Source organism: Bubalus bubalis, chromosome 8 (assembly GCF_019923935.1).
Source record: "Bubalus bubalis isolate 160015118507 breed Murrah chromosome 8, NDDB_SH_1, whole genome shotgun sequence".
NCBI lineage: Eukaryota > Metazoa > Chordata > Mammalia > Artiodactyla > Bovidae > Bubalus > Bubalus bubalis.
The window spans coordinates 15946292-15974218 of record NC_059164.1 but is presented as its reverse complement, the minus strand read 5'-3'; the positions used below and the strand labels follow the sequence as shown (position 1 = coordinate 15974218).

Sequence of the window (27927 nt, the reverse complement as noted above, 5' to 3'; positions counted from 1 at the left end):
TTGGCAGGTGGTTCTTTACCACTGGTGCCACCTAGTCCCTTGCTCTTAAGCTAACACAAATTCCAGCATGATTTAGGGACCACTACTTCACCAAAGTCCGTGAATCTGTGCCATTTCCAGAGAAAGGAGTCATGCTGGTTTATTTACAGGACCTGTGCACAGTGTAGACATTTTATAAACAACACACTGGTGTCTGTGTGTTTCGGTAATTTAAAACTAATGGAAAAGGCTTACTCTATGCCTTCGGACATTTTCTTCCATCCTGGCCCTCCATTAGCTTATCTCTGAAGGAGAAAATAGGACTGAATAATCTGTAAGTCCTCTGCCCCCTCTGACTGATCTGTGGAGGCCTAAGAAATTACATGGTCATTTCTGTAAGAAGCTTTAAGTTGTGAATTTATCCTTAAAGGACGAGAACTTTATAAACAGTAGTATCTTGCAGATTGTTCTGATCGTTGACATTATGCTTATGTGTAATTTCACGGAGATAGCATCACTGCATTCATATTTTTTGTCTTCCTTCACACTTATAATATTATTAGCCATTCATATTTGTATATGAGTTATGTACATTTCATTTATAAATGTATGCATTTTATATTTGTAGGTATTTATATGTGTGCTTTTGTGTGTGTGTGTGTGTATAGTGAGAGTGATTGATTTATCTTCTCACTTTTGATGATCTAATGGTAGTTCATCCACTTCACTAAATCATTTCTATAAATCTGATTTAAAAGAAATAGTACCTTTTGCATATAGAGTTTGATCTTTTTAAACCAACTTATTGTGAAAATGCAGATTGTAGGTCATTTTAAAAGACTATATAGAAGGTCATTTAAAAAGACTATGTATACATGTATATATACACACACACACACACACACATATATATATATAGTTTATGTACATATGTAAGTGAGATTTTATTTCTGTAATGACGTATCTGACAGGATAATTGTCAGATTCTGGGGAGAAAACCCTTTAAAATATTTATGTATGTATAGAATATTGGTGACCTGAGAATTAATTTTTGGCTCTTTGCTGCTTTACTTAATGCCTTAGACCAAAGCTATGTGATAAAAACGTAAGGGCAGCCACATATCTAATTTAAAACATTCTAGTGGACGCATTGAAACAACTGAAAAGAAGCAGGGAAAATTAGATAATATATTTATTTAATGCAATATATCCAAAATATTATTTCAACATAAAATATAAAAATACGTATATAAAATATAAATAAGTATAAATGTAATTTATAACATATAATATAAATATATATTTATATATAATATAGCAATCTAATTATATAAAATTTAAATATACATACATCAATATAAAATACATATAATTTTAGCAACATAAAATATAAATAAGTATGAAATATAAATTTCTTATTGGACACATTACTTTTGGGATTACTAAGTCTTCAAAACATAGTGTGTGTTTTATTTGAAAGCATATCTGTATTCAAACTAGCCATATTTCCAAGTTGCTCAATAGCCACATTTGGCTAGTGGCTGATGTACTGGACAACACAGTCTTGGATGAGAAAATTTGTCTATCTCAGATTAATCTTTCAAAAAATTGTATCACAGTTTTAAAATGCAGTGTTAAAATTTGAAAAAAAAAAAACATGTGTTCCCATCATTTAATGACACTGTGTGGTGGCAGTTAAGGGTCTAGTATTTCTTTTTTTTTTTTTTAATTTATATATTTGGCTGGTCTTACTTGCAGCTCTTGAGTTCTTTAGTTGTGGCATGCAAACTCTTGGCTGCAGCATGTGGATCTAGTTCCCTGACCAGGGATTGAATCCAGGCCCCCTGCATTGAGAGCATAGAGTCTTAGTCACTGGACCACCAGGGAAGTCCCATGGAGTCTAGTATTTCTTGACAGAAGTTGACTGAGACCTTTGTCTGAGTAGCGTGTTCCTTCATTGTTCACCTTGTGAGGTTAAGCTTTTAGAGAAAAGGCACTATAAATACCATAAATTAAAATCCATTTGCTAAATTGCATTTGAAAGTTACATATACCAAACTAAATAAAATCAAAGGTGAGTATAATTTATACAGCAAGGTCTTTAAAAAAATCTTTTCTTTAGCAAAGATACACTATTTGTTCTTTTTCTGTTTCCAGTCTTCTCATCCATTTCATATTATCTGCTCTTGTAGATTCCCTTGAGGTTTTTTCAGTGCCAGCCTTGTTATTACCATCATGATTTTTGTCACAGCACAAAATTCACCCTTGATTCTCCTATACAAGCAGGGTTGTAAGCAAGAGAAAGAATAGCAAGACCTAGATCATGCCCCTTGTGAGCAATTTGAGTTTGGGGGTTATTTTGTTTTTAGTTTATTTCATGGGGCCATATTATTTTTAACTAAAATTAATATTAAGGATGAAAGACTTTTAGAGAATACGTTAGCTTTTGTAAGTTTCTTTAAGTATGAGATGGTGTATTTGGTATATTCCTTTGAGAGACATCTCTTAGAAGAGAGGAAGAGACTCAGGAGAACATTAGGTTGCTAATTGGCTGACTAGTGTTTGGGGCTCAGAATTCCTCCATGTAAACTTGATCTTTAACCTGACCTCCAAGAAGTCTCTATTTCTAGAAACCCAATTTCCTTATCTTTAAAAAGGAACATGTTGTGTTTATTATCTCTAAGCTTTCTCTTAAGTAAAAGTCACTCAGTTGTGTCTGACCCTTCGCTACCCCGTGGTCTGTATAGTCCTGAATTCTCCAGGCCAGAATACTGGAGCGGACAGCCTTTCCCTTCTCCAGGGGATCTTCCCAACCCAGGGATTGAACCCAGATCTCCTGCATTGCAGGCAGATTAAAGAACCAGCTGAGCCACAGGGAAGCCCAAGAATACTGGAATGGGTAGTCTATCCCTTCTCCAGCGGATCTTCCTGACCCAGGAATCGAACTGGGGTCTCCTGCACTGCAGGTGGATTCTTTACCAACTTAGCTACGAGGGAAGCCCATCCTCTGAAAATAATTAAAATCAGCTTTATGGTTTTGTGATTAAGAGCAACCTAGATGTCAGCTAGCTTCATCTACTGTTTTACAGATGAGCCAAGTATAACATGAGCAAGCCACACTTGAGTTTGGCTTCCCAGGTGGCGCTGGTGGTAAAGAACCCACCTGCCAAAGCAGGAAACATAAAAGACCGGGGTTTGATCCCTGGATCGGGAAGATCCCCTAGGGTAGGAAACAGCAACCCACTCCAGTATTCTTACTTGGAGAATCCCATGCACAGAGGAGCCTGGTGATTGCACAGGGTTGCAAAAGAGTCAGACACAACCGAAATGACTTGGCACACAAGTGGAAGAGGGATAAGCTTGTATCATGATCATGGGCTTACAGGCTTTTATTTTATACTAAGCAGAATATTGGGATACAAGTTATATCGGCATTGGAAATATTTACTTCAGGATGTGATTTTAACAGAGTTAGGGAGTTACTAAGCTTGGTTAATGCCTGGATATAATATTTGAGCTGTTTTGAAACGTGAATGATCGTTTAAAAATATCCTAAGCCACGATTCATTAACAGAAAATGCAAATTTTAATAGAGACTTGCACATGTAGGTTTAAATGAAAAGTCATCCATCTTTTAGCTGCCTTGAATATGGTTAGAATTCTGCTTTCCTCCCATATGATTTGCTGACTCACAAAATTAAAGCATGACTCATAAAATTAAATCATGATGGTGTTTCACATTTGCTTGTGAATTTATGAAATGTCAAAAAATCATTTGCAGGAGACTCAAACTCAACTGCAAACAGAACCCATTTAAAGTTATATGCAGTGCTCAAGTAGTCATAACCTTATCAAAATCTGAAAGGGAAAGCTGGGTGATATCTGAGACATAGGAAAAGCACCCATAAAAACTAGTCAGAATCACATTACTTTAACTAATGTTTGGCTTTTGAAGGGATAGAAGATGATTCAACTTCCCACCCTCCACAGGGAACCCTTTTTCTCAACTATGTGTGAACACATTTTGATGAATCAATATTGGAATAATAACAATAAATGCAGTTAGTTATGCCTGGAGGAATTGCTTTAGTTTTTCCCATTTCTACTGAAACTCTTTAGACATTTATACTTAAAACACTTTTCCTTCTCTATGTGGGAAGGAATCTTTCTAGACGTGAGAAAAGGGGGAAAGTGTTAGTTCCTCAGTACTGTCCAACTCTTTGCAGCCCCATGGACTGTAACTCACCAGGCTCCTCTGTCCATGAAATTTTCCAGGCAAGAATGCTGGAGGTGGTAGCCATTTCCTTCTCCAGGGCATTTTCCCAACCCAGGGATCAAACCCAGGTCTCCTACAGTGCAGGGGGATCCTTTACCATCTGAGCCACCAGGGAAGCCCAAGAGAAAGTGACTAGAGATAAACTTTGGGGGGAAAAGATGAAAAATATATTGAACAAAATAAAAAGGAGGAGCATTATTTTTTTTAACATGGTATGTAGCACCTCTGACAAATGTGTATTTCTTCTGTTCATTTGACGATTCATCAGAAGCCTGTATCTGAGTCCTGGTGCTGGAGCCAATTTGCTTTGTTCTCTCTGGATCACAGGTCCCCAGTTTAAAAGGAAGAGACTTTGTTCTGTTGTTTCTTAATGACCTCTAGATTCTAAATTATACAACTTACATTAGTTCTGTGGTTATATGTCAGAGAAATAAAACCAACTATTGAAAACTGGTAGTAGTTCTAGATGAAGTTGTTCTCTGAAAAAACAGAAAGATGGAATGAGGAGAAAATTATATAAATTAGTACCCTGCAAAATTGGAAGTTACATCCAAGAGACCTGCCACAGGTGTCCATTTGTTATGGAAAGTCTATTAGGAACTCTCTAGCAAAGACAGGACACAGAAGGTAATCACCGCATGTGAAGTAAACCGCTTCAAACGTCTACCCTCCAGGAGCTACAAAGTATATCTAAATGCTGAAAAGCGACTAAAGGTGCTTTCAGAGATTGGTCCCCATATGTCCCCATGTGTCCCAGGTCACAGCTCTTGTTCTTAAAAGTTGTAGGAATGCACAGCTGCTTATGGTTGGTTGCATGCACGTGCGCGCATGTGCACGCACACACACACACCCATGCAGTTCTACTATAGAAGCAGTTTGTTCTTTGCTTTCCGTCTGTCTAGAATAATACCCTCCCAACATACCCACAGGGCTGCCCAGGTGGCACTAGTGGTAAAGAATCCTCCTGCCAGTACAGGAGATGCAAGAGATGAGGGTTCAATCCCTGGGTCAGAGAGATCCCCTGGAGTAAGGAAATGGCACCCCATGCCAGTCAGTACTCTTGCCTGGGAAATCCCACGGGCAGAGGAGCTTGGTGGGCTACAGTCCATGGGGCCACAAAGAATGGGACATAACCGAGCAACCGAGCACACATACCCACACACACTCCTACCTGTCCCCTGGCCAGCAACCACTGATTCTCGGAATCCCAGCCCAGAGGCCAGGTAGGGAGCCAGCCCAGTGCCCTGACCTCTCTTTTCTTCTAACCCTGGGTACCTCCTCCTGCCATGGCACTTACTCCCCATCACAGGAAGTGCTCGGCACTCCTTGACTTCAGATTCCCCTGTTCACTTATACACAAGTATCCCTGAAAGTCTGTGGCGGGTAGTGATGGGTAATTTTACAGGGGTTTAAGTTTAAAGAATTATTCTGTATTTCATCACATATGTGAACTCATTGCTCATGAGGTCTTTCACCATCTTATGTTGCATGAAGAAGAAAAATGACTACCAAACAGTTGACAAGGGATCGATTGTAGGACACATCCCAGCTTCAGGAAGGTTGCAGTGTGAACACATCTGCAGCTGGGATTCAGCGACATGTGGTGCCATGAAGCTGGTGTTTGGGAATGAGTGATCTTACTATGGGATGATTCAGACATACCCCTCCCCGCACCTACATATACTGTAAGACTCTGTTCTTGTCTCTTGTAAAGTGTGTTTAAATGCTGGTGTGCACAACAGAATGAAGCACTTCAAGATGGTGACAGTTTTTAGTTAGAAAATAGAGATTTTGAATAAATCAGACAAATGACAAATTTGGCGGTGGTTCCGATCTGCAATTCAAGAGAATCCGCCGTATGCTCAGTACAGATTAAGGAAAAGGGGATACTGGACTCAGTTTCAGCTAGGACTCCAGCTAATAGAAAACCTGCTCCCTGAGGGAGGAGAAAAACCTACTGCTTAAGTTGGACAAGGAATTAATTTGAGACATGAAAACTGCCCAGGAGACAGGACACACTTAGGAAACATGAGGCAAAAGGAAGCTTACTGTTTTTGTGGGTTGAGAGTATTGGTTTGGTGACATATATCTTACCTTTACTCTGAGTAAGAGTTGGCTCAAGAATTTTAGACTCTTTGCATAATTCAAATATAATCAGCGAACTCCATAAGCTCCTAGAAAAGGGTTGTGGGCCAGAATAAATGTTCAGTGCAGTCGAAGGCAGCCTATATGGAATGAAAATACTTAACGCATGTTAACTTTCCAAGGAGGAGAATCCAGTATCAGGATTTGAGGCAGCTAAAATTGACTCTTTTGGAGCAGGGCATCAAACTTTGCTTAAACCAGGCTTGCTTTAGTGCTCTATGAACCTTGGAGTGATTCAGAAGAAACTTTTGCATATGTGTTGGCCAACCTGTGTGTTCAGAATGTCTTTTCAGTAGCTATAGAAAATAGAAACAAGTGGGACAGCTGTGGTCTGTCCACATGGGAAGATAAAATTGAAGAGTCAACACGCCAAGCATGTAAGAAAAGCGGAGATGAGAATGAGCATAATGATTGCACAGAACCCCTGCAGAAAATGTGAACAAAATATCCCTCCTCCCTGTTCGTCCCGTTGTCCCCTCGTGGCAAGATGGTCTCTCAGCCACATGGGTGTTATTTGAGAACAGCTCCTGTTTTGAATGCCTGGCCTTACAGCCTGAGGAAATGGCAACCCGCTCCAGTCTTCTTGCTTTGGAAATCCCATGAACAGAGGAGCCTGGCGGGCTACAGTCCTTGGGGTTGCAAAGAGTCAGACACAACTGAGCGACTGAGCACACTGGAGCCTGAGCTGGAGATATTTCAACTCTGTCAAAGTGCAGCCTGGGAAAGTCTTAAGAACATTAGGTTGGTAGTCTTGGTGTCACCCTTAGTGTCTCTGCAGCCCTACCTCTGAGCAGGGCTACCTCTTTCTCCTTTATTACTTGTCAGAGACACAGAACCTGCTCTTCATGTACTCATCCCCCCACCCTCAGGGTTGCTCCATCAGAATTAGGAACTAACTTTTCATTGATCTATTAACTCATGGGCTCCTACTTCTTAGAGTAGGTCTTAAATTATTATTGGTTCATCTGCTTTGTCCTCGGGGAGACAGAGTTTAGTGAGACACAAACATACATGTGGTCAGGTGGTGCTGAACTGAACAGTATTGGTGCTTTTATTTTTTTTTATCATGGGACTCAGCGCCCATAAGTAACTTGATACTTGCTCTTCGTTGCCTATCTCCCAAGCTAAGGTGACCACAAGTAGAACTTGAGGAAGTCTCTGTGCTATTAACAACCATTTATTTTGGGTTTCTTTCATAAGTGCCTTGTGGCAGAAGTGGAGAAATAGCTTCCTGTGCAGAATCATGAATTGGAGTATTAGCTATTCTTAGACTTTGTTTTATTTTATAGGGCAAGTGATATTTTTACAGCAGAATTTACAAATTTGGGGATACCTGAAGATTTCTTTAGGTGTCTCTTGCAAATGTCAACAGTCTCCTGGATCTGGAAATTAAGTTTGTATTCATCAGTCTTTCCTGCTCAGCTAGCTTTTCTACTACTATAGCCAATGATCACATGTATTGTTTGAGCATTTAATGTCACTAGTTTCAATGTAGAGTGCATACAAGATTTCAGACTTGATAGAAAATCATGAGTGCAAATATTCAATTTGTAATTTTTAAATTGATTGCATGTTGAAATAATATTTTAAGATACATTGCATTAAATAAAATATATTTAAACTTTTTTACCCTTTTAACTTTTTTTTTTTAATGAATGACTTTTCGTGTTAACCTTTGCTAGGATTGGTATTTTCAACTTTGTGTGTTTGTTTAGAATGTAACCATTCTAAAAGATGTGTAGGATATCTCATAGCTGTTTGTATTTGTTTTCCCTAATGTACAATGCATTTATTTTCTCATAATTCCCTTATTATCAGTGTCTTTGTGTGATTTTGTTCCCATTTGTATGGTGAGGTATCTATACGTGCCCATTTTTTTTTAACCTTTTAACTCCCTTCACCCATTTCTCCAACCACTTACCACCCACCTCTGGCAACCACCAATATGGTATGAGCTTGTTTTTTGTCTGTTTGTTTTTGACTCCACATATAAGAGAGATTAGGATGTATTTATCTTTCTCTCTCTGATGTATTTCACTTAGCATAATGCCCTCAAAGTAAATTTATGTTGTTGCAAATGGCAAGGTGTCAGTCTTTTTTATGTCTGAATAGTATCCCATTAGGGCTTCCCAGGTGGCTCAGTAGTAAAGAATCTACCTGCTGAGCAGATGTGGGTTCGATCCCTGGGTCAGGAAGATCCCCTAGAAAAGGAAATGGTAACCCACTCCAGTATTCTTGCCTGAAGAATTCCGTGGACAGAGGAGCCTGGTGGGCTACAGTCCATGGGGTCACAAAGAGTCGGACATGACTTAGCAATTAAACAGCAGCAAGCAGAGAAGGCAATAGCACCCCATTCCAGTACTCTTGCCTGGAAAATCCCATGGACAGAGGAGCCTGGTAGGCTGCAGTCCATGAGGTCGCTAAGAGTTGGACACGACTGAGCGACTTCACTTTTCACTTTCATGCATTGCAAAAGGAAATGGCAACTCACTCCGGTATTCTTGCCTAGAGAATCCCAGGGATGGGGGAGCCTGGTGGGCTGCCATCTATGGGGTCGCACAGAGTCAGACACGACTGAAGCAACTTAGCAGCAGAAGCAGCAGCAGGAATATCCCATTTTTTATGTATATGTGTTTGTATGTGTATGAATGTGTATATACACACACGTTATAATTTATCCACTCAGGCATCAGTGGACACTGGAAATTTAGGCTATTTTGGTATCTTGGCTATCATAAATAAGGCTGCAATGAACATGAGGGTACAAATATCTTTTTGAGTTAGTGTTTTCATTTCAGATAAATAACCAGAGGTAGAGCTGCTACATCACATGGCAGTTCTGCTTTTAATTTCTTGAGGGACTGCCATTCTGTTTTATTTAGGGGCTATGCCAGTTTACATTCCCGCCAACGGTGCACAAAGGTTCTCTTCTCCACATCCTTGCCAACACTTGCTATCTCTTGTCTTTCTGATAATAGCCCTTCTGGCAGGTTTGAGGTGATATCTCATTGTGGTTTGGATTTGTATTTCCCTGATGATTTAGCATATTTCCATGTATCTGTTGGCCATCTGTATGTCTTCTTGGGAAAAATGTCTATTCAGGTCTTCTCCTCAACTTCTAATCAGATTGCTTTTGCTGAGTTGTATGAGTTCTTTATATATTTTGGCTATTACCCCATATCAAATATATGATTTGCAAATGTTTTCTCCCATTCAGCAGGTTGCCTTACATTAGCTTTTGAGTAAGATGATGTCCCTCTTATTTATTTTTCCTTTTGCTGCTTTGCTTTCAGTGTCAGATTCAAAAAGTTATTGCCAAGACCTACATTAAGGAGATTACTGCCTATGTTTTCTTCTAGTTTTATGGTTTCAGGTCTTACATTTAAGTCTTTGATCCATTTTTAATTTTTGTGCATGATGTGAGATTGTAGTCATTTATTCTTTTGCATATAGCTCTCTACTTTTCCCAACACAACTTATTGAAGAGACTATTCTTTCCTCCTTGTATATCCTTGTCTCCTTTGTCATGAATTAATTGACTGTATATGTATGGGTTTATTCTTTTTATTTTTTAATATAAATTTATTTATTTTAATTGGAGGCTAATTACTTTACAATATTGTATTGGTTTTGCCATACATCAACATGAATCCGCCATGGGTGTACACGTGTTCCCCATCCTGAAACCCCCTCCCACCTCCCTCCCCATACCATCCTTCTGGGGCATCCCAGTGCACCAGCCCCAAGCATCCTGTATCCTGCATCGAACCTGGACTGGCGATTTGTTTCTTATATGATATTATACATGTTTCAGTGCCATTCTCCCAAATCATCCCACCCTCGCCCTCTCCCACAGAGTCCAAAAGACTGTTCTATATATCTGTGTCTCTTTTGCTGCCTCGCTTACAGGGTTATTGTTACCATCTTTCTAAATTCCATATATATGCGTTAGTATACTGTATTGGTATTTTTCTTTCTGGCTTACTTCCTCTGTATAATAGGCTCCAGTTTCATCCATCTCGTTAGAACTGATTCAAATGTATTCTTTTTAAAGTCCGAGTAATACTCCATTGTGTATGTGTACCACAGCTTTCTTATCCATTCATCTGCTAATGGACATCTAAGTTGCTTCCATGTCCTGGCTATTACAAACAGTGCTGCGATGAACATTGGGGTACACGTGTCTCTTTCCATTCTGGTTTCCTCGGTGTGTATGCCCAGCAGTGAGATTGCTGGGTTGTATGGCAGTTCTATATCCAGTTTTTTTAAGGAATCTCCACAGTTCTTTTTGTTTTTTTTTAACGTGACTGTTAGATCATTTAAAATTATTTATATAGCTCATAAAGATCTTCCCTGCTGCTCAGCAGTAAAAAATCCACCTGCCAGTTCAGGAGATGGGTTAGATCCTTGGGTCAGGAAGATCCCTTGGAAAAGGAAATGGCAACCCACTCCAGTATCCATGCCTGGGAAATCCCATGGACAGAGGAGCCTGATGAGCTACAGTCATGACATCACAAAAAGTCTAAAATAAATAAATATAGCTCATAGTATATTTCTGTTGGACAGAGCTGACATAGACTATAGGTTTCTTGAGGCCAAAAATGGTGTCTGACACAGATAGTCAATCATGTTTGATAAATCAAACTGTTGATATGAAGTGAATGAATAGATGAGAATTATAATAATTTTTAAAGTAATGATTTGACACTGTAGATGGATTTAGAAGGTGATAGGTCAGATGAAATGTATTTTGTCAGGAAGTCATTAAATGTTTATTAATTTTCCCCAGTGAATGGGGCTGAAACATACATTAAAAGAAATGCAAATTCTGGCAGCAGCTGCTACTCTTGAGACATTGAGATCTGCCCTGTACAGGCTAACCTGGTTTTGCTACCCACGATTCCATTGTTCTGCATGCTAGATTGTCTCAGTCGTGTCCGACTCTTTGTGATTCCATTGACGGTAGCCCACCAGGGTCCTCTGTCCATGGGATACTCCAGGCAAGAATACTGGAGTGGGTTGCCATGCTCTTCTCTCCTTTGTTCTAGTGCCGTATATAATACAGAAATTTGTTTAGGAGTGATCCATTTCCAGAGAGAATTCTTCCTGTGTATCATTTAGCTGTGGTTCTCAGACTTTAATGTGCCTAAAAGTCACTTGCAAAGCCTGTTACAAATGCAGATTCCCAAAGCCATTTCCAGAAATTCTGAGTCATTAGGTAAGAGATGGCTCCCAGGAATCTGCATGTTACCGCCCCAGAAGATTCCAGCATGACCTGTAAACAATGCCTTGAGGACCACTGCTGTACGGCAGCATAATCTGGGAGTAGCCTGGAGGTTCAGGTAGAGGGGCAGATTGCTTAGTGATTCTTTCCCTTTTCCAGGGGATCTTCCCAACCAGGGATTGAACTGACGTCTCCTACATTGCAGGCAGATTCTTTACTGTCTGAGCCACCAGGGAAGCCCATTCTACTCTAAAGAACTGAAATTGTTAAATATTTTAATACTCAAAAGTTGCAGCAAAGGAAACAGCAGTGAAAAGGCAACCTACCAAATGGAAAAAGATATTTGCAAACCATATATTAGATAAGGGGTTAATATCCAGAATATATAAAGAACTCCTACAATGCAATGACAAAAGAACGTACTCGATTATAAAAAAAAAAAAATAGAGGACTTGAGTAGACATTTCTCCAAAGAAGATATGCAAATTGCCAGTAAGCACTTGAAACTATGCTCAGTGTGCATGCACATGGTCAGGGAAATGCAAGTCAAAACCACAGTGAGATACCCCCTCACACCCATTAAGATGGTTGCTGTCAAAAAAACAACAAACAAAATAATGAGTGTTGGTGGAGATGGAGAGAAATTAGAATAATTGAAGCCCTGTTGGTAGGACTGTAAAATATGCACTTGCTATGGAAAAAAGTACAGAGATTCCTCAAAAAATCAAAAATAGAACTACTGCTCTGTGATCCAGCAATCCCATTTCTGGGTGTATATCTAAAAACGATAAAAACAGGATCTTGAAGAGATATTTGCACACTGATCATTCACAGTAGCGAAGATTTGGAAACATTCTAGATGTCTATCAGTGGATGAATGGATTAAGAAAAAATGTGCTATATATACATGATGGAGTATTATTTAGCACTAAAAAGGAAGGAAAACCTATCCTGTCCTACGATATGGATGAACCTTGAGGACGTTATGCTAAGTGGGTTGCCATGTCCTCCTTCAGGGGGCCTTCCTGGCCCCGGGATCAAACCCACGACTCTTACATCTCCTGCATTGGCAGGTGGGTTCTTTACCACCAGCGCCACCTGGGAAGCCCAAGTGAAAGAAGCCCATCACGAAAAGACAAATACTTTAGTATTCCACTTATCTGAAGTACCTAAGAGAGTCGAACTGTATAGTAGAGTGATAATTGTCAGGGTCTGGGGGGAGGCAGAAATGGGGAGTTGTTCAGTGCAGGTCGAGTCTCAGCCATGCAAGATGAAAACATTCTGGAGCTCTGTTGTAAAACAGTGCACAGATGGTTAACGGTTCTGTACTGTTTACTTAAGATTGTTCCAAGGATAGATTTATTACATGGCTTTTATCATAATACAAAATTAATTAAAAAGTATCAACTATCCTAATAGTTCATGGTGATATCAAACTCAAGGAAAGAATATCATTTGTTTCCTTGGATAATACCTTTTTTTTTGAGAAATTTTGTTGGAAGCCTTGAGCTACATAAAATAAATGTGTGCTTGCTGTGAAGCTGTGTGGGTGGTGAGAGGAATGGAAGCTTGTGACCTCTCCATGATTTATTAAGTAGAAGGCAAGCCTTACTCATCGTGAGTGTCATTCCCAAAGCAACGTGTCCAAAAACCTGGATGCTCTCCAGGAGGAAGAGAGATGCTGATTGTGGGATGCTGTCATCTCAGAGGCATCCGACACTCAAGAAAATGTCATCCTTTCTCTCTCCTGTGCCCATACCTGAAGCCTGGAATATCAGCATCTCGATTGCATTTCCCTTAAAATGTTTAAAAAATTCCTTAGAAACTCAAATCATTTTAGGGATCCTGGTTGCCAGGATCGTTTCTGAGGCAGAGGGAGAAGGATTGGGTTGATGTTATTGGAGCAGCCAGAGCCTTCATACGATGAGCATTCACTCTGGCAGCCAGCAAGCCGTCTGTGTCTGGTCAGAGGCCATTCCTTTAGGTAATGAGTTCTCCATTCATTCTGGTAACTGGCAGGCACATGCGGGCGGGGGGTGGGGGGGGAGGGTGGTGTGTGGGCTGGCTCTTCCCCTCCCTGCGTTTGCCTAGCTCCCATGAGTGGGGCAAATGGTGGTGGTTTAGTTGCTTAGTCATGTCCAAGTCTTTGCAACCTATGGACTATAGCACACCAAGCTCCTCTGTCCATGGGGTTTCCTAGGCAAGAATACTGGAGTGGTTACCATTTCCTTCTCCAGGGGATCTTCCTGATGGAGGGATCGAACCTGGGTCTCCTGCATTGCAGGCAGATTCTTTACCGACTGAGCCACCAGGAAAGCCCAGGGCAAATGGAATGAGGTGCAAAGGCATCAAGTGACTCCTATATTTACTAATGAGATGAAAATACAGTACTGGGTTGATCAAAACTGAAATAATCACATTTTCTTCCTTTGTACCTTTATGGTGTTTTGTTTTGGCTTCTCTTTTTGTTTGCTTTTGTTTTGGCAATGTGCTGGTTTACTTTTCAGAAATATTAATTATGAGAGATTTAAAATCTACAGAGACCTACAGATGCAGTATACTCATGACCTAGCTTATCAAAGACAACGTTGTGGGTACAAAGTCCCTGTATATGCCTCTTAAATTATATTCCCTGTCCCTACAGCAGTGGTAGCTGCTGTCTGGAATTCAGTGTTTGTCATTCACATTTCTTTATGCCTTCACTATATAATGCTTGTATATTTCAATAGTACAGAGTATTGCTTGCATGTAATGGTCTCATATTTTCTGTAGTCTTCTGCAACCTGCCCTTTTCATTCAACCTGCCTGTTTACTTCTTAAACCTCATTTGGGATGCTTCTTCCAGTGTTACTTAGCTAAACTACTCTAGATGCTCTACTACTACTCTAGGTACTACTCTGCTGCTAAGTCGCTTCAGTCATGTCCAACTCTGTGCGATCCCATAGATGGCAGCCCACCAGGCTCCGCCGTTCCTGGGATTCTCCAGGCAAGAACACTGGAGTAGGTTGCCATTTCCTTCTCCAATGCATGAAAGTGAAAAGTGAAAGTGAAGTCGCTCAGTTGTGTCCGACTCCTAGCGACCCCATGGACTGCAGCCCACCAGGCTCCTCTGTCCATGGGATTTTCCAGGCAAGAGTACTGGAGTGGGGTGCCATTGCCTTCTCCAGGTACTACTCTAGGTACAGTGTTACTGTGGAGTGATGTTTGGCTCCTAAAATGGCTTAGATTGAAAAATGTTATGTGTCAAATTAATGTAATAGTAGTACAGTGTGTAACTGCTAAACGTATTTGCTTTATTTCAGGTTATAATGTAACTTATCCTCTCATGCTTTTTCCCTGCCCCTTCTCCCCAAATCATCAACAGTAGAAAAAAGAAGAAGGAGGAACCATGTCAGGACACAAATGGTAAATAATTTGTTGTCTCTTCTGAATTGGGGGAGGCTGTTGAAAAAGGAAAGCATGTAGTATATACTCAATAAATGTCTACTGAATGGAAAAATCAGGAGTCACAATAGAGTAAATAACCTATTAGCCTTCAGCCAGTGTTGAATATGTGCCAGGCTGGGTTGTGCTTGGTTGCTCAGTCGTGTCCCACTCTTTGCGACCCCATGGACTGTATGTAGCCCACCAGTCTCCTCTGTCCGTGGGGATTCTCCAGGCAAGAATACTGGAGTGGGTTGCCATGCCCTCCTCAGAGGATCTTCCCAACCCAGGGATCCAAGCCAGGTCTCCCGCATTGCTGGGGATTCTTTACCATCTCAGCCACCAACAAAGCCCCCATGCTGAGTACTGTCAAGTTCAGTATCCCTACTAAATGTAATATGAAAAGCAATAACCAAAAATATTCTCTGAGAAATTCATTTACATGTACCTTTTTTCTTGGGAATCTAGTGATAGCTTTTCTTACCATCATTTTTTCAGAGTAATGAGTTGATACATTTTTCAATCTCTGTCTTATTTACAACTTTTAATATTAGAGTTATAAGGGAATTTTATATAGGGCAGCTATAAAATAACAATGTAACTGTATAATGACAAAAATAACTCAGACTTATTAATTAATAACTCAGAAGTCATTAATAGTCATGACTTCAACCTTCATGAACATCCAGGAGCCAGTCATTGCTAGAAATAGATGATGCTAAATAAAACAGATGTGGTCCTCACACGGCAATATTAGCACTGCCATTCACATGCCTATAACTCATCTAAGCATCGTGTTAAACTGCTTATAAATTCAGGTCTGCTATAAGCAGTGTTTCTGAACCCTTTTGAAACCTTGATCCACTGGTCAAGGTGATCTTTGTCATGCTTTACCTCCTTTAATTTGTATCATGAAAAAATACAGTGCCTATTTTCATTTTTCAAAGGTACAATTAATTATAATAAAGACTATACTTTTTAATTCCTCCTCTCTCAGTAGAGAAGCATCAGGTCCAGCTCCTCAGTAATATCGAAAGTCACACTTTAAAAGAATTTTGCATGTCTTAAAATGTAATGAGCTTTAAAAGGTAATTAATAAACAGCTAAGGGATTTTGTTTCCCTGAGTATCCCCATTTGACAACTCTCTAAGAGTTGTCAGACTGTTTTTTTAATTATTCCATCTTGCCTCATTAAGACAAACGGATGGCTTCATCCCCTGACCCTCTTAATGGCTGTCATATCTTGGCAGCAGGCGCAGGGAAACAGGTAGTTAAGTCCCCCACTTAACCACCTGGGAGAGCCCCAGGAGGTGGGCCCTTCCCCAGAGCCTTTCTCCCATTTACCTTTTGAAGCCACTTTACCACTTGCTACTGAAATGCGAGGGCTGCAGAGAACATTGAAATGCATGCTGCGCTGGGATTTAGAGGCTTGGATTTTAATCCTGTGTGATTCTGGATAAGATTCTTAACATTTTGAAACCTGAGATTCCTCATTTGTTAAATGACAGGAGTGAAGGGTGTTGACTAGATCTCCAAAGTCCTTTTTTTTCCCCTTCAAAATGAAAAATTTTTTAAATCTATAACCTTTGACCAAAAAAAAAAAAAAAAACAATAGAAGTCCGTCCTACTCCCCACTCTTGAAAATTCCTTTCCCTTGAAATAGCCACAGTTTGGGGAAGTATATTCTTCCCATCTCTTTCCAGCTGCCCTGGGTGTCCGGTGCTGTGCGTGGGCTCTGTCTAGTTGCAGTAAGCGGGGGCCAGTCTGTTGCGGTACGCGGTCTCCTCGTGGTGGTGGCCTCTCGTTGCAGAGCACAGTCTCTGCAGTGTGTGGTGATGGCACGCTAGAGTGTGCAGGCTTCCGTAGTTGCAGCACACGGGCTCAGTGGTCATGGCACACAGACTTCGTTGCTCCGTAGCATGTGGAATCTTCCTGGACCGGGAATCAAACCCATGTTCCCTGCCCTGGCAGGCAGATTCCCAATCACGGGACCACCAGGAAAGTCCTCTTCCCATCTTTTAACACACATAGTATGTAGAAGGATTATCTTTTATACAAAAGTTATACATATTTTCATTTCCTTTTCTCTGATTTAAGCTCATAATAAAACCTTTTAATTTGCATTTAATTTTAAATAATAATTATATATATTTAAGATGTGCAACATGATATTATGATATACATAGTGAGATCATTACTGCAGTTAAGCTAATTAACTTATCATCTCCTTTATAGTTACTGCTTTTTCTGTGTGATGAGTGCACATGAAGAGTAATGCTCCCCTCCTAGCCTGTTTGCAGTGTTCAATACAGTATTATTAAGTGTGGTCATCGTGCCTATACATTTGATATCTAGACGCATTCCCAACTTTGAAATAATGCAGAAAGATATAAACCATAATCCTTCACCTCTTTCCAAAGATATAACCATTGCTAAGGAAGTCATCTGAAACTCTGATTTTTTTAAGAACAAGTTTTTTAAGAACAAAACTTATGAATTTTATCCGGCAAGAGAGTGTAAATCATCAAGGTTTGAGATACATATTTTGGTGCAATTGTATAAAGCCATTTCTGTTTTAGAACCCAAGTCTGGCACATTTGAGTGCTAATAGGATGGGATGGAAGAAGTTACATGTCTGCAGAGGGAGACACCTGGGGGTCCCATGTGAGCTGGATGGGAACCCTAGACACACAGGAGGTGGTGCAGACACAACCAGGAGGGACGGAGCCCCACGACAAGCTTTCTGTCAGTGTTTGGGTACCCTGGGCACTTTTACAGAATTCCACTTCATTCTCAGTTGGGTTTTCTCTAATTTCTTCTTTACACCCCTTTTTAAAAAAAACTTTTTATTTTGTATTGAGATATTAACAATTAACAATTTATTTTGTATCAGGATATTAACAAGCCAATTAACAATGTTGTGATAGTTTCAGGTGAACAGCCAAAGGACCCAGCCATACATATACATGTATTCATTCTCCCCCAAACTCCCCTCCCATCCATATCATTGAGCGGAGTGTCCTGTGCTATGCAGTGGGTCCTTGTTGGTTATCTGTTCTAAAAACAGGCGTGTGTACAGGTCCATCCCAAAGTCCCCAGCTATCCCTCTCCCTCATCCTTCACACAGCAACCGTTAGTTCATTCTCTGAGTCTATTCTTGACACACTTTTTGATGTGATCCTCACTGTGCTGTTCCTGAAGAATAGCTTCCTATATGTATTTTAACCATTTATGTTTAATAATTTAAAGTTTTAATACGAAAAATCCATAACCAATTAAAAAAATTTTTTTCAAAATTTTGTGTGTCTGCAGTAAGAACACTTGACATGAGATCTACCGTTTTAACAAAATTTTAAGTGTAGAATACAGTGCTGTGAACTACAGGCACAATGTGAATTGCAGGCACACGGTTGTACAGCCGATCTCTAGAACTTACTCGTCTTGCACCACTGAAATTTTATGCCTGTCAATCAGTAATTTCCCCTTTCCTCCTCCCTGTCCAACATCAGGGAACCACCATTCTGTCCTGATTCTGTGAGTTTGACTATATGAGGGACCTCTGTGACAGTTTTCAAGTGTGCTATTTTGCAGCCCCTTATCTCTACTTTTCTGCCATCACTTCAGCGTTGGCTGCAGTGCAGACTGGAGAGAACTTTGGTGTTCGGCTTTATCTATTACTCCCTGGGGTGCTTGAGGCAGTCTTGCCTGGCTTGGCTTCCCTTTCTCCATTTCTCCAGTCTTTCAATATCCAAAGTCCTCAAGCTTGAGTTCCTCAGTTTCCTGCCAAAGTTTCTTAATTTCCTCACTAACTTGTAAGGTTTTGCTGTAGAAATTAGACTTGATTAACCTTCTGGTGTAATAACCATGTAAGAACTGTGTTTAGTATTGTTGTGAATGTTTGTATACATTTGTTTGTGTACTGATGTCTTAAATCTTTTTGAAAATCGTGAGTAAAACCTCTCTTTGAATGCTCATGCCTTTTAGCAGTTATCCCTGGGACTTACACAATCGATATCCCCAAGACAAGTCAGTTGTAAATAAGATGCAGCAGAAGTATTGGGAAACGAAGCAAGCCTTTATTAAAGCCACGGGGAAGAAAGAAGATGAGCATGTCGTTGCCTCCGATGCAGACCTGGACGCCAAGCTAGAGGTGAGCGCTTCATGGCCCTTGACCCCCGTATGGCCATCTTGCTAGGGACACAGTCTGAGAGTGTATTCACAGAAGCAAGCATATAGGTGTGCTTTGTATTTGAAAACATATTGCAAACAAAATCGTTCATGAGGAAAATCTAGGATCAGATCAACTGAATTCCAGCATATTTTTTTTAAACCCACAATTCTTCTGTAACCACCAGTATACCTCAGTTAATTCATTTTTTAAGCACTTTATTGGAGTGCATGAAATGTGGTAAATTCTCAATAAATGTTTGTTGAAAAACATTAACTCAAAGAGCCAGCGCTGTTATAGATAGTTGTTGCTGCTGCTAAGTCGCTTCAGTCGTGTCCAACCCTGTGTGACCCCATAGACGGCAGCCCACCAGGCTCCCCCGTCCCTGGGATTCTCCAGGCAAAAATACCAGAGTGGGTTGCCATTTCCCTCTCCAATGCATGAAAGTGAAAAGTGAAAGGGAAGTCTCTCAGTCGTGCCGACTCTTTGTGACCCCATGGACTGCCGCCCACCAGGCTCCTCCGTCCATGGATTTTCCAGGCAAGAGTACTGGAGTGGGCTGCCATTGCCTTCTCCGATTATAGATAGTTAGGGTCAGACAAATGTTTACATTTAAAGAAAAAAAAAAGGATGACAGCAAAAAGTCCTGGAACATGAGTCTAATAAGGTTGTGTTGAATCCTGGAAAATTCAAGAACGAATTAACTAATATTTAGTTAGACTAGTTAATAACACAGTGAGCTGAATTAGTAGCTGATTGACTCTCAAATAACTGGTGAAAGGGCCACTAATTTCCTACCTTGCTGGACATTCTGCTGATACTTTAGATCAAAATTTAAAAAGCATTTGCTATACATCAGAAGCTAACACAACATTGTAAACCAACTATACTCCCCAAAAATTTAATTAAAAAAAATTTTAAAGCATACTTATCATTAATGTAAATGAGAGGGCACAGAGAGAAATAATATGTTACGTGGTCTGATAAGAATTCAGAGTGATATCCAAATATAAGCTACATTCATGAGCTCAACACTTAATGAGAGGAAGGTCAAAAGTTTAAGATTTCAAAAAGCGTTCTGAGAAGGGAGGGGCCAGGATGGTGCAAACCGTGCTTCTTCTGGGAAAGAGAGGCTGAAGGGGAGATGTTAGCTACCGTTTCTCTGGGCTGGGCTGTCACGTGGAAGAGGACAAGGCTCATTCATCCTGTGTACCTGAGGAAAGAACTAGACCCAGGGCCATGATTCCCAGAACTCATCTCTCATGGAATTGTCTCAGGTGTTCGTTTGCCTGCCTTCTCTCCATCAGGGGTCAGATTCCGTGTCAGCCTTATTCACTGTTGTATGCTCAGCCAGACACGGTACACGTTCATAAGTATCCAGTGAAGAAGTATGCACGGTAATACAAGTAACGAGTTCCCAGCCCTCTCTCCTGTCAGTGGGATTGTTCTAACCGAAGCTGGGCTTGACGGAGATGCTCTAATAGAGATTCCTGCAGTGGAGAGGAGAAGAACCAGGAGGCCTCTATTTTTTTAAGCGATAATATACTTTTGCGGGGGCGGGGGGGCCATGTCCCGTGGCCTGTAGGATCTTAGTTCACTGACCAGAAATTGAACCTGCATCCCCTGAACTGGAAGCATGGAGTCTTAACCACTGGACCACCAGGGATGTCCCAAGGCCTCTGTTCTGATTTTAGTATTCTAAATAGAATTGAAATGATGATAAGTTGTATATGCTTCTCACATCTTATAGATTTATTTTTTCCTCATAACAACCTAGTAAATACAAGCACTATTCAAATTTAGTATGTTAATTTCTAGTATGTGAAACAAAATACAGTAATTTTATGTTTATATTTAGGCTCTTGCAGCAGCATTTTCAGGCTTCCCAGGTGGCACTAGTGGTAAAGAACACACCTGCCAATACAGGTCGACGTAAGAGGCACAGATTCCATCCCTGGGTCGGGAAGATCCCCTGGGGGAGGGCATGGCAACCCACTCTAGTACTCTTCCCTGGGAAATCCATGGACTGAGGAGCCTGGCGGGCTGTGGTCCATGAGGATGCAGAGTCAGACACTGAAGCACGCAGAGTCAGAGCCTGAAGCAGCTTAGTATGCACGCATGCATACTCCACGTGACCAAGATTTATCATATTAAGCATTCGTAAGAGTGGTTTTTAATCTTTTCAGTATATATGCATATGTCCATTTTTATTAGAACATTTGGTCATATTTATCACGAAGCCAGTCTTCTGTTTTGACTCAAACGATGAAGTGCTTTGTAACACCAGTTATAACGGCTGCATCAGCATGGCCAGTAAGCCAGGGGAGAGGGAGAGGAGCCTTGCACTCCTTTCCGTGGTGGCTCTTCAGAGGCACAAGGTTTGTCCGACAGGTTTTTTAATTGATACCAGTTTCTGAGTCAGTAGACAGAGGGTGGAGAAAGTGTGATGTCTCTGAACTATATGCCCTCCTTTAAAAAAAAAAAATGTTGTAGTATAGTTGATTTATAACTGTTTTATCTTCTCTTGAACTGTCTCCATTTCTGAAGCAAAGACCAGAAATTAAAATCTAGTTAAATTCTTCCCCCTATAGCCCACCTGCTTTCCCCTTAATTTTCTCTGTTATGGCCATAGCATGACATATTAGGTTTCTTCTACATGTATTTTATGAAATAATTGGGAAAAGAAGGAGTGATAGGGGCTGCTAGCTAAACTCCATTTTACCAGATGTCTTCAAAGCAGACAGAACATTCAGCTGATTGATTGTTGTTTGTTTTTATAGAATTGTTTAAGTATGCATTAGGATCATAGAATAAGCTAGTGTCGTGTTTTAAATATGATGCTTAATTGACAGATCCTCCATTTGGAAAAAAAAAAAAAACAGCAAGTGGTAAAAGAAATAAATTAGATTATGAATGAATATTGGGTCTCTGGTTTACCAAGTCCTCTAATGGGCCCTGCACTTAGGATTTCTGTTTTTCAGCTATTATTTGAGTAGTCTGGAGGAAATCATCTTTCTGCAGATCTTATTTTAGATTGCAGAGATGATGAACTCTAATAAATATAGAAAAACAGAAGCATATTTAAAAGCTTTGGTCACATTTTCTGTTTAGTACATCACATAACACCAAGCATACTTAGGCATATGATCTTGTTTTTAGTGGGCAAATCAGACATTATTGTTATATTCAGTGTAATTGTTTTTTATTTCATTGCTGCCTGTTTTATTTAGCATTTTGTTTGTATTTTTATTATAGCTGTTTCACTCAATTCAGAGAACCTGTCTGGACTTGTCTAAAGCAATTGTACTCTATCAAAAGAGAATATGTTGTAAGTATGTCTTAAGTATAAATATTGACCAAATAGACAGTAAGATATTGGATATTTTGTCTTAATGTATAATTTTATATGTTTAGGAGGCAAGACAAGAAAACAAGTGTTTCGGGGTGTCTGTCTTTGCTCTTTAATTGGTAGGTTGGGGTCTTTAAAAGTTTTATCAGAAATTCTTGGCATAGGCTGTTTATCTCCCAGTGCAAGTGCAATAACAGAGGAGCTTTGCATATAGCCTGCCATGGATAAGTATGTGCCACTTCTTTTCCTAGTTATAAGAAAGTTTTCTCAGTTTTATATCATGGGATTTAAAATTTTGGAGCTGTTGCTATTTGATTGCCTAGGCTCTCTTAGGTCCAGTTTTGTTCCTTTTAAAATGGCCAAATGAAGAGAGAAGGCACATACAGTTAATCCATTGACTATATTTTGTTGACAGCACTTCTTCCTGAACATTTTGTAATGTCAGATACTGGTTTTTTTAGGGAATAAGATCTTCCTATGGTCATCCAATCTCAAAATCATTACCAACAGAGCTGTCTCTGAAATGCTAAATATCAAGTTGTACGTCACTTTGTTTTTAAATTTCCATGTGGAGATCATTGAAGAGTACAGTTTCTGTATTTCTGAGACCAAACTATGAGAAGTTTGTTTCTGACTCCTCAAACCCCTTTCCAGTAGTCACAAATTAACAGTTGGCCATTTTCCTTTATTAGTAATCTTTTATGAAGACTATTTTGTGGAAGTACAAAATCCCAGGATTTAGAGGCAAAATTTGGTAAATTATCTGTGTTACTATTTACCAGATATTTGAGCTAAGATGTCTCCAGCGCTATCAGTCCATAGTCTTCAGGTATGAGGCAGTCCAGACACATGGCACCCTGCCTCCGACATTTCTCTGTCCCACGTCCAGTCAGTCACAGGTGCTGGTCCATTTTGTCAGCTCATTTGCTTTCCAGTTCTCCTTCCTCTACCTCTTCATGGCCACTGCCTTCATTCAGGCCACCGTCATCACTCTCTTCCTTGTTTGGCTGCATCAGCTTCCTAACTGGTCTCCCTGCCCCTACTTTTGCCTCCTCCAGCTCATCATGCACACTGCAGTCAGAGAGCACTCAGCCATCTCCTGGAGTTCCCAGGGGTCAAAGCTGGAGTAATCTGAGCAACAACAAAAATGATGAATAGTATTAGGTTATAACCCATGAAGTGAGACAGTGTCCATCAAGTGTGAGTGTAGAAATAAGCAAAGAAATGGGGGAGAAGAAATAGTTCTTCCTTGTAAAATAATTGCAATTAATCTAGAAAGAATGAGGGAAACACAAAATCACCTAATGGTGATTCTGTCACACCCACAGAAAGAATGGTGACACACGTGATTCCCGGAAAGATGTTACAATTAGTTAGTGAAAGTTTGAGAAGAGACTGCATCTTTGTACAGTCTTCTGAATTTACTCCCAAGACTTTTAATAGTTATGAAAGGAAGAAGAATCTTAATTTTACAGTGGGGAAATCCAATAGACATAACATGAACCAAATGATAGGGGTTAGTTAACATCACCAGTAATGATGTGTGTTGATCTCCTGTAGCCCTGATATCTTACACTAAGAAGGAGACTCCACTTCTGCTGTTTCCGTCCCCTAAATCTATAACCCCAGTCTAATCATGAGAAAGCGAATAAACCCAAATAGAGGACAGACCACAAAACACCTGACCAGTACTCTTTAAGGGCACCAAGGTCATACAAGTAGAGAAAGACAGAGAAACTGGCATAGGTTGAAGGAGACCAAACAGACTTGACAACTCAATGCAATGTGGGATCCTGGAACAGAAGAAGGACATTAATGGGAAAACTAGGAAAATTCACTAAGATTGTAGCTTAAATAGTAATACTGTATCAGTGGTATTTTCCTAGTTTTGATCAGTGTACAACAGTTATATGGATTTCCCTGGTGGCTCAGTGGTAAAGAATCCACCTACCAATCCAGGAGATACGGTTTTGATCTTGGGTCGGGAAGATCCCCTGGAGAAAGAAATGGCAACCTACTCTAGTATTCTTGCCGGAGAAATCCCATGGCCAGAGGAGCCTGGCACGCTATAATCTATGGGGTCACAAAGAGTCAGACATGACTTAGCGACTAAACAGCCGCAACAACAACCATGGCTGTGTACGATGCTAACGTTAGGGGAAGAAGAGTGCACAGGAACTCTGTATCCTATTTACAGTTTTCCTATCAGCCTAAAATTATTTCAAAATAGTTTTTTTTAAAAAAAAGTACATTGGATCATATTGTTCTTCTGCTGAGAAGCCTCCAGTATCACTTAATGTAAGATGTACACTTCCATACCATGGGTTACAAATTCCTACTGGATCTGACCCAGCTCACCTCTCCAACCACTTTAGCTCTTACACGCCACGTGACCTGAGGACTTTTGCACCCACCACTTCCTCCATCTGGGATGTCCCTGCCCTCATTGTCTCAAGCGGCCCCTTATCTCAAAGCTCAGCTTATTGTTCTCCTGCTCAGAGACACCTTGCATGACCACTCAGCCCCAGACAGTTACCTGTCACTCTCTCTTATGCCCCGCACCCCCCCTTCTTACCTGGCATTTTACTTTCTATGTGTTGAGTGTGAGTTTTGTATTTTTTATATTCTGTCTCCTGTTCCTTGAACCTACACTGCATCAGCAGGGTCCTCGTGTGTCTCATCCATCTCTTTATTTCCAGTGGCCAGAACAGTGCCTTGTACAATGAGATCATCTATAAATTTGTGCTAAGTGAATTAATGCTGCCAAGCTAATTGGTTTTATAGTTCTTTGGTTCCCTTTTCAGGGCACATCTGAAAATCTAATCAGCAATTAAATATGAATAGGTTTTTATTTGTCTCTGAATTAAGTCCTCGTTAAGTGAAACCTTATACGTAGGAACATTAGAGTGATCTGATACCTGTGTTGCAGCTGAATTTTAAACTTCGTAAATTTATTTCAGTATTTGGATTTTAAAATTGAAATTAAAGCATGAACATCCCTTGTTAGAAAATGACACGGTCATCACTAAGTCATCCAGCCTGGAGCCTGAGGCCCCTCAATCTTCCCACCACCCTCTGAGCAGCCCTGTCCCATTGATCAGAGTTCAGCTCTTAAAATGAAGCCTGCCTAGCACCCCAAGTTTAATCCTCAAGTGTGTAAAATAACCAAACCTGAATTCTCAAATGCTCCAACCTACTTAGGTTTGTATAGCAAAGAGTACATTTCACCAGCCTTATAGTCCCTGGGTTGGGAAGATCCCCTGGAGAAGGGAATGGCACCCCACTCCAGTATTCTTGCCTGGAGAATCCCGTGGACAGAGGAGCCTGGCGGGCTACAGTCCATGAGGTCGCAGAAAATCGGACATGACTGAGCGGCTAGCACTACTAACACACGTAGTCGTTTAGGGCCATGAACGGGTTTTCTTCCTGCCTTAAGCTCGTGTGTTCATTTGTATGTGACTTGAGGCTTCAAGGTAAAGAAGGTGGCAATAGCCTCACACTGTTGTAAGCAAAGATATGAAATTGTTCCTAATTGTGCAGTTGAGTGAGTCCCATGTTAGTAAGTGGAAAGGAAGAAGAATGGAAGGTAGTAAAAAACATCAACACTTCTTAGAGGAGTGGTTTTTTTTCTTTTTTTTTTTTTGAGGATTTTTTTTTTTTTAACCTAGAACCATGACATATAAGTATCAGATAAACATTTAAAGTGAAGTAAAGTATACAGGGAAAACAAGGCAAAAATTATAGTTAATTCAGTTTCACAAGCATTTAATTAATGCCCTGAATACGACTTTTCTGCTTAGCCTTGGGAATCCATAGTCTGGATGAGGTCCCAGTCGAGAAAGCTGGGATTCTCATGGGAAGAACAGACACGTGCCCGCCCACAGACACTCCAGTGCCAGGTGCCGAGAGGACACTGCCGTCACAGAGAAGCAGGGTCACCTGCTTCACAAAGGAAGTAGCCCTTGAGCAAGGCTTCCACCAATGCACTTGATTTTGAGAAAACAGAAGGGGAAGGAGAGTAGTCGTTCACCATCAGGAAAAATGGATTCGAAAAACCTCTTCTCCATAGAATGTTGAACGTAAACTGCAGTCACAGGTTAATAAGGAAGCAGTAGCAGCTTTAACATTCACCTTGGGGTTACTGGTTCCTGGCTAATGTTGTCTAGTTATTGCTGGGGACATTGTGTCAGGGATGGGGTGCATCCCGAAAGAAGTCTGGATTGTTCATGAAAACGGACAAGAATCCTGGTAGCATTTAGAAAACGTTTTTAGAGACAAGTGATTGGTAAATGCATCAATACAGCGATGTGGAATGAGAGTAATGTTCAAAGTGCATCCCTATCAAAAGCTGTGCTTCGAGAAAAAAGCATTCAAGGAAGCTCGGCGTCACTGCCTGCCTGTGGCTCAGCTGTCAGTGAAAGTGTATTCAGGCCAGTGGCTGCAGAACAGCGCACACATCCACGGAGTGGGTGCACCACGCTGATGGAGTCAGTCCCCATGGTAGAGAGAGAGAGAGAGAGTTTTGCTATTAGAAATAACTGTGCTATGATTATATCTATCTATCTATGTGTCTTTGTGTCCATTTTACTACTTCCTCAGGATGTACTCCTATCAGAAGTACAATGTCAAAAGAGATACACAATTTTGACTTTTAAAAAAATGTTTTGTAGGGAAAAAAAACCTGTACTTTATTTTGTTTTTCAGTTTTTTGGCCACACCTTGTGGTGTGTGGAATCTCAGTTCCCTGACCAGGGATCGAACCCACGCCCCCTGCATCAGCAGCGCAGAGTCCTAACCTGGACTGCCAGGGAAGACCCACAATTCTGACTTTTAAATATTTACTGCCAAATCAGTCAGTAGAGAGCTTGTAGGTGTCCCTTTCTTACCAGCAGTGCCCTCTGAGGTTGTCTTTAAAAATAAGGCCAAATACACAAATGTTGAATCATTTTTGTTGTACACTTGAAATACCTCAATTATATTTTTTAAAAATGTAAGGTCAAAGTTAGGCATAACCAATTCAGATTTGATTCCAGCTCTGCATTTTAAAAATCCGCCAAGTCATCAGCCTGATTACCTACATACCCTCTGTCTCCACCCCCCTCCTCCCACCAAGTACTTGTGCCACGGATAAGATATTTGAATTGCTGTACAATCAAGTGGAATGTTATTCAGAAGGCAGAGATCAAAAAGTCAGCAAGAGGGAATAAAAGGAGGATGCTGGCCCTACACTATAGGCAGCCACAGAAGATTCCCACAGTCATACTCCACAACCCAACTTTTAAATTTCAGCCCAGAGCCGTGCATTATCGGCTCGCTTTTCAGTACAGAGGTCATTTTCTGGTTCTGGTTACAGGGCAGCAAGC

At 40.5% G+C, this 27927-nt stretch overlaps 1 protein-coding gene across 13 annotated transcripts in view; it reads left to right on the top strand.

The window, feature by feature from the left end:
* The window catches only part of ICA1 (islet cell autoantigen 1), a 164749-nt gene that overhangs the window by 9761 nt on the left and 127061 nt on the right, over positions 1-27927 (top strand). For 7 of the 13 annotated variants that reach the window (XM_044946481.2, XM_044946487.2, XM_044946485.2 and 4 more), the window contains exons 2-4: positions 14927-15029; positions 19032-19197; positions 22471-22543. In XM_044946481.2, the coding sequence (XP_044802416.2) occupies positions 15013-15029; positions 19032-19197; positions 22471-22543 (256 nt within the window). In that variant the 5' untranslated portion in view covers positions 14927-15012. Of the gene's footprint in view, positions 1-5749; positions 5941-14926; positions 15030-19031; positions 19198-22470; positions 22544-27927 lie in introns of all 13 variants that reach the window. The other 6 variants (XM_044946483.2, XM_044946490.2, XM_044946488.2 and 3 more) reach the window with 4 other exon arrangements.